The sequence below is a fragment of the Aspergillus pseudoviridinutans genome, assembly GCF_018340605.1.
Source record: "Aspergillus pseudoviridinutans IFM 55266 DNA, scaffold_4, whole genome shotgun sequence".
NCBI classification, from domain to species: Eukaryota; Fungi; Ascomycota; class Eurotiomycetes; order Eurotiales; family Aspergillaceae; genus Aspergillus; species Aspergillus pseudoviridinutans.
Genome location: NW_025091284.1, coordinates 1,989,183 through 2,001,901, shown reverse-complemented (window position 1 = coordinate 2,001,901; position 12,719 = coordinate 1,989,183). Strand labels below are relative to the sequence as shown.

Below are 12,719 nucleotides of genomic sequence, written 5' to 3'. Positions count from 1 at the left end.
ACAGCGGGAGCAACGCCGACACTCATCTCCACCAAGACAACATCAGCAACAGTTAGCTGTACGGCGGGATCAGTACCGAGCTATCCATCCCTTTCCTCAGTGGACTACACACGTTGTTCCCCTTCTCAGAGCTTCTGGGAAATTGGGGGATCTTTCTGCAAACTCTCTACAAGATGAACCCGACCATCTCAGTCCCTCGTCAACATGCCAGCCCTGCCAGCTTTGGCGGCACAACCCCGACGAGTCGCGGATCCAGTATACGGATGCCGCGTTTCTTCAAGAGGTAGGCCTTTGGACTGGACTATCATGAGGATGTCTGCGACCGGATAATGGCCGGGTAGTCGCTTGTCTCTCTCAGCGTGAGCATGGCTGACCGTACCTTTTACGGAGCAGGCTATTCAAGTTCCCGCAGATGGACTTTGAAATGGCAATCTGGGAGATGACATCACTATTGATAGCTCCTAAGAAGGTGTTCAAATCGATCTACTATCATGTAAGTGTTGTTTCTCTGTCCATGTTGAGTTCAGCCTGGTAATTGTTTGCTAAATGTCATGGTCGATTGTTAGAAACGTACGTTGAACGCGCTTCCCCTTGTTCGAAACTTACGGACCAGACCGTCGGCGGGATCACAGGATCAATACAGCTAATCCTCTTTTTTAATTTATCGGTACAGAAACCAAAAACACCTGGCACCGTCCGGACCCCTCCTTTACATATTTGCTCTCCTTMTTCCTCCTGCTCACTGCGCTCGCATGGGGCCTGGCTTATGCGCCGGCCTTTGGCTCGATCGTCCGCCTGTCGCTGCTCTTTATCTTTGTCCACTTCATCGGTTCCTCGCTGGTGGTATCGACAATAGCCTACTTTGCCATCCCACGACTGTTTGGCCCTGACGGTGCGGCCGCATCCCTATCCGGATTCAGAGGGTCTCGCGGGCGGAGGCGCGGCGCGGCACAAGGCTTGTTCGTGCAGCCTGGGGAGAAGGATCAACTGGAGTTTGGATACTGCTTTGATGTGAGTTTCACTCCCGACCACCTGGATTGGTCTACCGAGAATATGGCAACCTTATGCCGGCAGGGCTGGAGCTGACTCCGGGGTGTCCAGGTGTCGAATCGGGCCTTCTTCCCTCTATATCTTCACCTCTATGTCGTCCAATTCCTTCTTCTGCCCTTACTCACCCGCAGTCCGAGCAACTTCCTCGCTACTTTCCTGGGAAATACGCTCTATCTCTCCGCGCTGATTTACTACACCTACATTACCTTTCTGGGTTACAATGCCCTCCCGTTCCTACACAACACCGAGCTCCTCCTCCTCCCGATCCTGGTCTTGTCCATCCTGTGGCTCGTGAGTCTTATTGCCGGCTGGGGTGTCGTCATGCATGGACACAGCGTGGAGTGGTTGTTTTGGGGTGTCTGATGCTCATGAGGTGCTCGAATTGACACCATCGTGCTAAGATAGCGTTCGTGCGTTGACTGATACATGCACTGTTCATATATATCCCACTTTTTCCTCCCTCTGCTCCATCGAGCTCAGAAAATAGGGCGTTGGTGTACATGGGTGTCATTTGGTCCGTTCTGGTTTTCGTTTGTCTTTCGTGATTTGGGTGCATAATATGCATAACATGGCATGTCGTGATGGTTTTCGGCTGTTTGTGCCTCTTTCGTTGCAAATAGATCATTTACCTGCTTATGGCGAGTTCATTTGGTGTGATCACCCAATCAGTTCTACATCGATTCCGCGTTACAATAATTTCAAGTGTCAAATGCAGGGAGGATGCCGAGCATGCAGTCATCCTTGTAACGATCATATCTGTTGAAAACGTCTAGAGCGAGTATGTACTCAAAATCAACCAGAGAGATATATTGCCGATATTGTCCAAACCAGATAGACAGGTTCATCACGTCATTTCAGCGTGGGTGGGCAGGTGACAGAACCCTCCAACGGCTTCATTAATTCTTCTTCGGGCCTCCCTTCTTCTTACCCTTGGTCTCCTCGCGGCGCTTCATCTCCCGCTCGCGCGCCGCCGCCTTCTCCCGCGCCAGCGCTGCTCTTTCTTCCTTCTCAGCCTCCTTGCGCAGCCGTTCGGCCTCGCGCTGCTCCCGAATGAGAGCCAGACGGGCCAGGTCCGCGCGCGCCTCCTCCGTCTTGCCCTCGGCGTGCAGTTTCATATACCGCTCCCGGGCCTGCTGCGCCTCAATGGCCTCGCGTTCCCGCCGGGAGAGCTGTGACAGATCGCCGCTAGGGGCCTTCGCCGGCTCTGCCTCGGGATCCTTGTGGAGTTGCGAACGGGACTTGGCGGTGTGGTTCGGGTTGGCGGGGAGGTCCTCGTCGTCGCCGTCGTCGCTCTCATCCTCCTCCGAGTCCGAGGGAGGCAGGTCGCCCGGTTGCGCGGCGACGTTGTTCCGTCGCGCGATCGCGGCTAGCTTCTTTGCCTTGGCTGCGGCGCGTCGTTCCTCGCGGGTCATTGCTGCTGGTGCTGCTGATGATCCTGCGACGGAGCTGGGCCCAGCTTGTGCGTTGTCCTCGTCCGACGACTCCTCCTCGGAACCGGAGTCTTCTTCTGATATATCCTCTTCGCCTGATGAGGGAATGTCGTCGCCGGGTTCCTGCACGATAAAGCAGCGAAGGGAAGGTCAGAGTCTCATTCCTGCAGATACGATGGGTCTGGTCCCCTTGGGGGGAATTTAAGAGGCACGTACCCGCCATAGTCCAACGGGATTTCCATCCTTGTCTACCGGTTGCACATCGCGACTGAAACGCTTGCCCCCTGCGTGTCACGAAGAGAGATGCATCAGTATTCTCGAATCACATCCCTTGTTTGTTCTCCCGGTTCGAAAGCCACCCTTAGATGCGTCACCTACCTCCTCTGCTGGGTTTAGAGAACTTTCCGCGACCGCGGGGTGCCATGTTAAGTAGAGATGTAGGAAGCAGCGTAAATTGCGTAAAAATTCAGGAGTACAAATGGCTGTAAAGAGCTGAACAAATCAGTACTGCCGATTAGCAAAGTTCACGCTGTCTTGAGCTGCTGTAGACGGGATATGGTTGTATGGAGGGGCAGAGCGGGAGAGGGACAGAAATTGGCGACGAGAAGCTCACCTCTTCTTGAGAAGAAAATATGGCACCACTCCCTGAATGACCGGAGAAAGAGGCTAGAGTCGCAGCACAGACTCTCTTAGAGATAGACTCCGCAGACCAAAGAGAATGGCGACGTACGAGTTTGAATGTTTGAGTCACGCACAGGATTTCCCAGGCGGGGAGAAGAAGCAGATAGACAGGTCCACCGCCAACGAGGATGACCCATCACAACATTGGATGACTTCATATCATTTAGCTACAATAACCACCAAAATGGTCAATCAAATACTAATTATTTCATGAGATCACGCCCAGCGTGATATGGGCCTGCTTCATCATTATTTTCTTCCTCCCAAGGTCCAGTCAACAGCAAGCTCCTTGACCGAGTTCTACATCCGATGCCATGTAAAGCCCAGTTTCGCTACTCTTGCAGCGATCAAAGTCAGTGTACCAGCTAGAATCGCACTGCCCATGAACATCTGAGCGTAGAGGTAATGTCCCCCGGCCGTTTGGACCAGGGCTCCCGCGATCGGAGAGCCGATCAGCGCAGCGACTGCGACCACGCTGAGCACCATGCCCATTCTCACTCCGGCTTTCTTCAAGTCGGTGGTCAGGGAGGTCAGAGTGGCTGGGAATAGCGACTGGATGCCCGCGGCCGCCAGACCATAGAAGGCACTCCATGCATATAACCCGTGAATCTCGTCCACCCCGGCCCAGCAGAATGCTATCAGACCGGTGACCAGGCTGAAAGGGATCAGCATGTTCAACGGACCAGTATACCAGTCAGCCATGCTGTTGGGGATCACCCGACCCAGGATGCCGATGCCGTTCATGACCAGCAGGATATACACCGAGGTGGTCTCGGAGACCCCGATGATATTGCGGCCAAAGCTGCCGATGTAGAAGAAGCCGACATAGAGCCCCCAGAAGTTGAGGAACATCCCGATGGCGAAAAACAGGTACGGCAGCTCCTTGAAGGCGCCCCATTCGACCAGCGGGCCGGTTTTACGGGGCGGCAATCGTTGTTTTAGGAAAAGCACCGGAGGGATGAGCGTGGCCAGAGTGATGAAGCCCAGAACGCGCATCGTCCAGCCGTATCCGACCTGTGGCAGCAGGCGCACGACGACCGCGGGGAAAACCAACCCTCCCGTCGCCGATCCACAGGCCACGATCCCGATGGCAAGGGCCCGTTTCGTGGTAAAATAGGTGGCCATCAGGGCTACGGTCGGGCAGAACATGAGACCGCAACCGATTCCCTGGCCGACTCCCTGGGCGAGGAACAGCTGCCAGTACTCGGTGCACAGAGAGGTCATGAAGATGCAAAAGACTTCCAGCAGCGCTCCTGTGGCCAGAGTGACTTTGAAGAAGCCGGCATCCGTCGCACGGCCGGACAGTGTTCCAATGAAGAAGAGCAAGAAAATTTGGATGCTGCCAACCCAGGAGATGTCGGAGGGAGGCCGGCCCAAGTGCTCCGTATAGTATGTCTGGAAAACACCGAACCCATTGATGTAACCCCAAGTGTTGAAGATGACAAAATGAGCCAGGAGGACCTGGGTCCAAGCAAAGAGGCCTCCATCAGGAGGAGGGCCGATATCCTTTCCGGACTCTCTGGTCCGCACAAGCGACAAGGTCCGGGCAGCCAATGTTCCGATCTGACTGGTATTGGTGACGGTTCTCGAGAGCTCCTTTGACCGAGGACTGACACCGTTGTTCACACCGGACTCCTCATCGTAGGGCAAGCCTGCCAAAGGAACAAAGCGATCACTTGTGGTATCCTCGAATTGCGGATCCAGAGAATCTTTTTCGTTGACCGGGACAGCGTCGGGAGGCTGGTCTTGTGCCATCACCTATGTATGTATTATCAGTAGAACATTCGAGTGAGAGAAAGAGACAGAGTCATGCTCAGATACGACTGTACCTACMATATTTCAATGACTCAAAATACCTCACCCACGACGGAAGCCGAATCCGAGTGGGGAAAGCGACTACAGTAAACAAGACAGCTGGAAGACTGTTTTTCTTTCTTGTTTGTTCTCTGCTTGATCGTAAGCACAGTGATGATCTGTCTAAGTTCTCGAGCTAGGATTTAGTCGACAATTCTCCATGACTGGATTTTTCTTTCGGACCTTCCAGTGGTTCGCACAGAAGACCGAAGTCGAGTCATCGTAAGTGTCGGCAACCGCATCCGGGGAGATGAGGGGCTGTCCACGACGATCTTTCGTGAATCGTGGAGGGGAGGGGCGAGTCTGAGATAATGAGATTCATCTTGGATTTGGTCGAGTGAAGATGGATTGCAACTTGTTCTTTTATTCCTTGTCACCTGGGTACGATACTGTCGATGTTCGCCCTGGAATTGATGCTTCGGAAGTTTCCGCATTTTTTATGTTCTAGATGACTGCTAAAAGGTACAAAAAGAAGAGATGGTATGGACTCGCTATTCCGTTACGTGCTTTGTATATCTTTTTATGATATAGTGAAACTGTTTCCGTTTTTCCATCTTTGACCATCCTGTAGAAACAGGTGTACTTACCATCTCCTGCGTAACCGTGCATCCGATCCGACTTGGGCTTATCCGATACTACGATCCAACAGGCACTCATTGATTTCTTGTCAACAGAGACAGAAGGTTCTGGGGTCTAGTATCCAAGGGAAGAAAGTTCGATTTCATATCTCTATCTCTAACAGCCTATATTCAAAGGCGTACCTGTCTCTCCGCCCTCTATCTATAGTAAAGTCGATGGCAACCAACGCAGAAAGTCACAACCAGTCGGAGGACGAGCAAGGCGGAACAATAATGGAAAAGAATCTGGAGAGAAGAAGAAGAAGAGGAGGAAGAGGAAGGAGAAGATGCTCACAGCGCGGAAGATGCAGACAGCTGTCGCAAGCCTCTCCACACGCACTCCCTCAAACAGCTTCCTCCTCTCGCATTCTCGAACGGCCGATAACTCCTCGACCCTCGGCTTGTTCTACATTCTCCCCCGGAGATCAAGAAGACGAGATCATATATCGCTAGTGCAAAGTAATCATATTTCGTTAGAACGTGATTTTGCAGCCAAACGGCCAAGCATGGCACGACCAGCCCTGCCTCACATCGTCCCTAGTATTCTTGCGCAGAAGAACTATTGTTCAACATCGAAATCGTTCCAATCACGTCAGCTGGCTCAAGGAGGTGCCAGCTGGCTTCCGTCTGCTTCGAACTGGCCCCAACGGTGACTGAGAACACATGCCCAGCGGGAAGGCCGGACTTCTTGAGCGCACGGAACATGTCTACAACAAAAGTTAGCCCAAGTCACGAACCGAGCACTCAATCGGAATCGGTATTACTTACCCTCATCGGTGAAATCGTCTCCCAAGCACAGGACGAATTCCGGAGCTTGCCCGGGTTCTGTTCCGTATTCCTGGACCAATCGCGCCGCAATGAAACCCTTGTTGACAAATGTCGGCCGCACCTCCAGATTGGCCTTACCAGCCATCACCTCGACTTCCCACCGCTTGGCTACCGTCTCCTCCAGCATCTTGCGGCACTCCCGAGCCTGGAATGCACCGTACTCGGGATCCGCTCGGCGGTAGTGCCAGGTCAGTGCAACCCGCTTGCGCTCGATGAACGAGCCTTGCGTACGCTCGGTAAAGTGCTGGAACACCTCCATCACTTCCTTCTGCCATCCCATATCGCTCGACTCGGCAAGGTTTTCCCAGTCATCCGACCGCGGCTGCCGGATGAAGCAACCATGCTCGGCGCTCAGGCCCAATTCCGGGATGTGGCCCATCCATTCATCCAGGAACGCCTGGTCACGACCACTGATGATCCAAACCGCATTGCGAGGGTCCGCAGCCAGAGTCTTCAGAGTCCGCAGCACCCGATCGGATGGGATGGCGGCCTGCGGGTCTTTGACAATGGGGGTGAGCGTACCGTCATAATCGAACATGAACAGCCGCTTGCGCGCTTTGCGGTACTGCTTCAACAGCTTCGCCCGGTCCAGCGCCGGCGTTGCCACCGATTGGTCAAAAGAGGAAAGATTGGTAAGCAAGCGGGTGACAAATTGGTTTGACCAGGTCGAGACGGTATTCGTGGTGACATGCTTGTAGAGTTTGACGTGCTGCGCCTTCTTCTCCTCCGGGGACATGGTCAGGGCTCGGTTGATGGCTTCAGCGACGCCGGTCGTATCCCATGGGTTGATGTGAATGGCGCTGGACAGCGTGCCCGCCGTACCAGAGAACTCGGAGAGAATGAGAGGACCATGAGTGTTATGCTGGCAGAGGATGTATTCCAGACTCGTCGTGTTCATGCCGTCGCGGACGGTGGTAATCAGACCCACATCGGCGACACGCAGGAGCGCAAAGTACTCGTGCTGGGAGAGATATTGGGGGTAGTACTTGACGGGCGAGAAGCTGATCGAGCCGAAGCGGCCGTTGATGGTAGACACCAGGTTTGAGATCTGGCTGGCGATCTTGTTCTCGGGGTCCTCCTTCTCCTCCTCCACGCTGGTTGGACTGGTCACTTGGATGAGGACGACCTTCTCACGCCACTCCGGATATCTCTCCAGGAACTGTTCAAATGCCTGCAGCTTCTGGGCCACACCGCGAACACTGTCCAGTCGATCACGGCCGACAATGACCTTCTTGCCGGCGTACAGTTTACGAAGTCCCACCACGGCCTCTTCGATCTCAGGGTAGCCATAGGCCGCCTTCTGAATGGTCTTGACATCGATTCCGATTGGGAAGACGTCCACCGCAACATGGGCGCCGTAAGCATCAACGCCGGCGTTGTTCGAGTCGAAGCCCAGGACGCGCGTACAACAGGACGAGAAGTGACGCGAGTAGGAGAATGTCTGGAAGCCGATCATGTTGGCACCCAGGACACCAGTCAGAACTTCTTTGCGCTTGGCAAGGCAACGCATGAATTCGCTGCTGGGAAACGGGGCGTGCAGGAAGAATCCGATGTAGATGTTCGGTATCCGTTGCCGCAGCAGACTGGGCAGCAGGAAGAGATGATAATCATGGATCCAGACAATGTCACCTTCCTGATACTCCTGTATGATCCGGTCCGCAAAGAGTCTGTTCATGCGGACGTAATCTCCCCACCACCTCCGTTCCGACCGGCCATCCGTGGGGCCGTGTTGCTTGTAATGAAGCAGGGGGTACAACTCCTTCTCCGCATAGCGCCTCCATCTCCCTTGATCTTCCAAGAAGATCGAAGACTCCTCCGGCTCTTCGGACTCGTCCGACAGCCATACGGGAGCGATCTTGCCGTAACGGCCCGAGCTCAGCTGTGCGTCAAGACGCGCTCGGTCCTCTTGACTGACTCCGAAGCCGTCGAGAAGCGGGTGGCTGGGGGGTCGCTGCTTCGAGTCCACGGGCACGGGGGCCGCTGCTTTGTTCAGGGGAACGGCAACACCATTGAGCGCGGGCGGTAGCCTTGCGCCAGAGTTGACGGGGATGTGCTGGAGAGGAACGGAGACATCTTGGATTGGTTCCACCTCGCCGGTCCAGCCAACGAGCGTATGGGACCATTTCGTCTCTCCCGAGCCAAGATAAGCAAAGGAATCAAAGAGGGCAGAAGTTCCGGGACGTGGTTTGAGATCCTTTTAATATGGTTCATCCGAGCGTTAGTCCAATGTCGCCAAGCTGGGGAAAAGAGAAGTGAAGGACTCATGGGGGCACCATACCCAATCGGAGCCAGGACGGTAGCCGACCTTGTACGGGATGCAGAAGGCGGCGCTGATAATCCGCCCGGTCAGGTTCAAACCGGGATATTGCTCGCGCGGGTCGAAGTCCGGAATCATTGGGGAGCGGCCGAGACTCAGACGGCGGAGGAGCTCAATAGGTGACTTTGCATTCTTCGCTGCATCAGCTGGCGATCCAGGAGAAGCGGTATCGGAGGCGGTCGACGGCTGTTTGGTGCCAGGAACTTGAGAGAAGTACGAGGGAGCCTCATTGACCAAGGGATGTTTCTTGTCGGTCTCCAGACTAGGAGTGACATTTGAGGCATGGGTATAGGCCTCTTCACCCAAAGACTTCATGCCGGGACCGACCATGACGGGGTTTGGCTGGCCGTCAGGCACTTTGGCGGGGGAGTCCTGGTTGGCGGCCATGACGAAAACGGCCGAAGATGGCGGAGGGGCAGATCCCAATTGCTCAAGGCTCGCGCGAAATTAATAAAGTACAGAACTATTTCCGAGGAGAGTCAGATAGAGTGAATACGATTATTGGAAAGTCGAGACGACAACTGAGAAGACCGAATTGGAGTACGAACCTCGGAAGATATAGAGAAATGGGGAAGTAGAAGGAAGTAAGAGGGTTGACAGGATAATAGATAACGATACCTCCGTAGTGGAAAGGTGGGGGGTGGGCGGAAAGTGAAGCCGGTGAGGAAACGAAGACGGATGGGAGGATGTAGGTATGATTATGATTGTTACTATGAGCTGAACAAGAAAGCCATGAGCAACAGAAAGAGTAGTTCGGAATAAGGTAGTTGAATTATTGGAAGTGGGAGAGAATCAATAAGAAGAAATCGAGGGAAAACGAGGAACCGTGGTGGAGGGGGGTCAGTCTATGTACCAGCAGGAGTAGATGATAACGAAGATTTGGTTGGCAAAACCCGGTTTTTGATCGAGTGGAGAGAAAGGAATGAGCAACAGGAAAGCGGATATCTAGAAAGAAAGAAAGAAAGATATTATTATATTATTTATACTATGAGTAAATTGGAGGACATGGACTAGAATAAGGGTCTGGCTGCTCCATACCAAGTATCTAGACCTCTGACTATTTTTATGGCTACAAACTACTACTACTACTACTACTACTACTACTACTACTAAACTACCGACGAAACGACTATGGACTAAACCTTTGGGTATGAACGAGGGGCACCAGGATGGGCGGTGAGTTTAATATAATCAGTCAGTCACTCAATCAAGACTAGTCAGTCCTGAGGGAGGAATTATTGATAATCAACAGGAAGAATTATTATTAGTATCATTGCTCACTGGCATGGTCTGGAGAAAGGGGTATACAAGGACTCCGTAGAAGCATCCAAAAGGAGAAAAAGGGAGAAGCTGACAGAAAAGGGGAGAGCTGGAGAGAATCAATCAATGGATCTAGTGCAGACCGATAAGCGTACAGAATAATAGAGTGAGTAGCTAATAGACTAGCAGTAGTAAGAAGAAGAGAGACGAAGACCCTGAATAATAACTGCTAATAATAATCAAATCATAACATAACATAACATAACATGCTCCTTGACTTCAGTAGTTCAGTATCTGCAAGACTGCAAGTACCTATGATGTGACAGATGAATATGACGATGAGGACCAGAGAACAGGCACATGGCTGGAATTTCTCCCCGCTACTGTCCCATCTGGTACGTCATGTTCCAGCCATTGTGTACTCACCACCAAGTACAGAGGGGTACCTTACCTAGTGAACTAAGGTAGGTATGCATTGATTTCATGATGATTCACTGCAGGTCTTGTTGTATGCACTGATCGTCCCGATCCATTATCTTCCGAACTCTGGACTTGTCGAGTTTAGCTGCCTGTCATGTTGATCATGATCTTCATTCGTCTCTTCTTTTGATTAGATCATTCCACGTGGAGTACTACAAGGACAAAAGTATGAGAGGTACGGAGTTAGACCTAGAGAAATCCCCGCGAGGGGTACATAGGTAAGTACTCAGAGTACAGTGAAGAGAAGGGCTATGAGGCTCAAGCATGATTGGTCCAAGGACAATAAGAAAATACCATCATACCTAGGTACTAGGGCTGCTCCTCACATGACCGTAAATCACATGATCTTATCAGTTCAAGTCAGGTGATCTTATCATCCTCTGAAGAATTGGACTCGGGGCACGCAGGAACCACTTCATCCTATCTCCGTCTTCTCGAACCACCACAGGGCGTCTACATCTTATACCTTACCATCCAAAACTACAGACTGCGTCTGAGTACATGCTCAAAGCCACGGTTGCTGCCCCGCGATGTCTTGTATATCCCACTGATCGCGCAGCAATGCGCTTGGCCTCGGCTCCTCGCATCTCCTCTTCAAATCTTTGCTCAACTGCACCTTTCCGTCGACAGTTGCATGCTACCGGCGTCAGATCAATTGATCCTGTCGTCTTTAGGAATAGCCTTGAGAAGACTCTTGAGGCTCATCGGTCCTCCAATCGAGCCAGTCTGATCCGCAAGGTGATTAACGACAAATGTCCAGCTGGAATATCCCCTCCGATTATACCACTTGAGCATCATGCTGGTCATGATGAGCCACTTCCAAAGGTCTCGTCCGTGTCAAGTGCAGAGCCACAGTCCCTGCAGTCTCTTGCGCCTGCGAGACGAGCGCAGAGGAAGGCCCGTTCGTCGAGCCAAGTAGCCGCTCCGCACCCCCAGACAGCAAATTATCCACAGCTGCAGTGGCATGCAGATGAAGCCAGGGGTCGACCAGAGCAACGTCCTTGGCTGAAGTACTTGACTACCGATTGCAAGACATCCGATGCCATTTCGCGTCTCGACGCGGAGATCCGCGCTCTTGAGGTCTACATGACACCGACCCCGTCGGAGCAGGGTGAGATAGATCGGCTGGTTGCAGACGTGCGGAGATTGCTCGCGGGAATTGTCCCCAGCCCGCCCCAGGTGACCGGTTCATGGCGGACGCGATTCGCTCTGAGCCACTCCGATCTTGATTTCGTCTTACCCGTCCCGGATTCAGATCGATCCACCCGTGGTGTGCGCAAGCCCAGTGCTACCCGGCCCAAGGTGCTTCAGACTTACAAAAAGCTCTTACGTGACGTTGGACAGGTGCTTCAGCAGTGCCCCTCGTTCGGGGGGAGAGTCCGGGTCCTGGGCAACCGTTTCCCGGTCCTTTCAGCCATCCATCGCCCCACGGGCCGTCTGCTGCAGTTCCACTGCGGCGAAGGGCTACCGGCCTCTGTCGAATATATCATGGACTATCAGGCCGAGTATCCCTCGACTCGGCCCCTCTACGTGACGGCTCGCCTGATCCTCGAGGCGCGGGGCAGGTATGGCCGGCCCCGGTTGTCTATTGGATCCGACGCCCTCGTAATGCTTCTCGTGGCCTTCCTCAAAATGAACCACGGGCGTTTCCAGCGGCCTGACTGTCTCGGCGAGCAGCTCATCGCGTTTCTGCGGGCCTACGGCACCGATGTCGACCTGACCACCACCGGTGTCTCCGTCGATCCCCCCAGTTGGTTCAATGCCAGTACGGTCAAACGCGCCAGCGCCCTGTACGCACCCGACGATCTACCCGCGCATTTGCGCGGCCAGCGCTCCCTCATCAGCCTCAAGAGAACGGCGGCCGCCAGACGCAATCTATCTGCCGCCAGCCGGTTGTGCGTGCAGGACCCCACCAACTACATGAACGATCTGGGCCGCAGCTGCGTGCGTACGTCGGAACTCCAGGGGGCGTTCTCCCTTGCTCATGACCGCCTTGGCGCAAGTCTCAGACACTGGGATGATAGTGAACAGGCCCCCGACGCTAGTATCCTGACTCGAGCCCTGCAGGCAAATTTTCACGATTTTGAAAACCTACGCGCCAAATCGCTTAAGCTCAATGCGAGCTAGCATCGAATTGTGTCAGGTCCTTGGAACCTTGGAAATACTCTCATCTCTTGCTTGAATATTGATACATTATATATG

The 12,719-nt window shown here is 53.3% G+C and overlaps 5 protein-coding genes across 5 annotated transcripts; 2 read left to right on the top strand and 3 right to left on the bottom strand.

Annotated features, from left to right (window-relative positions):
* Positions 1–204: 204 nt before the first annotated feature.
* Asppvi_006118 (unc-50 family protein) lies at positions 205–1,413 on the top strand (the record flags this gene model as incomplete). The annotated part of the gene is made up of 3 exons (XM_043302023.1): positions 205–283; positions 674–1,011; positions 1,102–1,413. 3 exons carry the CDS (start codon positions 205–207, stop codon positions 1,411–1,413), a joined length of 729 nt encoding a protein of 242 aa, XP_043157958.1.
* A 533-nt stretch (positions 1,414–1,946) lies between these two features.
* On the bottom strand, positions 1,947–2,904 carry Asppvi_006117 (PDGFA associated 1 family protein; the record flags this gene model as incomplete). Its single annotated transcript, XM_043302022.1, has 3 exons — positions 1,947–2,603; positions 2,697–2,764; positions 2,859–2,904. The coding sequence occupies 3 exons, from the start codon at positions 2,902–2,904 to the stop codon at positions 1,947–1,949; spliced, it is 771 nt and encodes a 256-aa protein (XP_043157957.1).
* A 557-nt stretch (positions 2,905–3,461) lies between these two features.
* Positions 3,462–4,916, bottom strand: Asppvi_006116 (putative MFS monocarboxylate transporter; the record flags this gene model as incomplete). The annotated part of the gene is made up of 1 exon (XM_043302021.1): positions 3,462–4,916. One exon carries the CDS (start codon positions 4,914–4,916, stop codon positions 3,462–3,464), a length of 1,455 nt encoding a protein of 484 aa, XP_043157956.1.
* Positions 4,917–6,169: 1,253 nt separating this feature from the next.
* Positions 6,170–9,164, bottom strand: orlA (putative alpha,alpha-trehalose-phosphate synthase subunit Tps2; the record flags this gene model as incomplete). Its single annotated transcript, XM_043302020.1, has 3 exons — positions 6,170–6,339; positions 6,401–8,654; positions 8,739–9,164. 3 exons carry the CDS (start codon positions 9,162–9,164, stop codon positions 6,170–6,172), a joined length of 2,850 nt encoding a protein of 949 aa, XP_043157955.1.
* A 1,854-nt stretch (positions 9,165–11,018) lies between these two features.
* Positions 11,019–12,644, top strand: Asppvi_006114 (uncharacterized protein; the record flags this gene model as incomplete). The annotated part of the gene is made up of 1 exon (XM_043302019.1): positions 11,019–12,644. One exon carries the CDS (start codon positions 11,019–11,021, stop codon positions 12,642–12,644), a length of 1,626 nt encoding a protein of 541 aa, XP_043157954.1.
* Between the last annotated feature and the right edge of the window lie 75 nt (positions 12,645–12,719).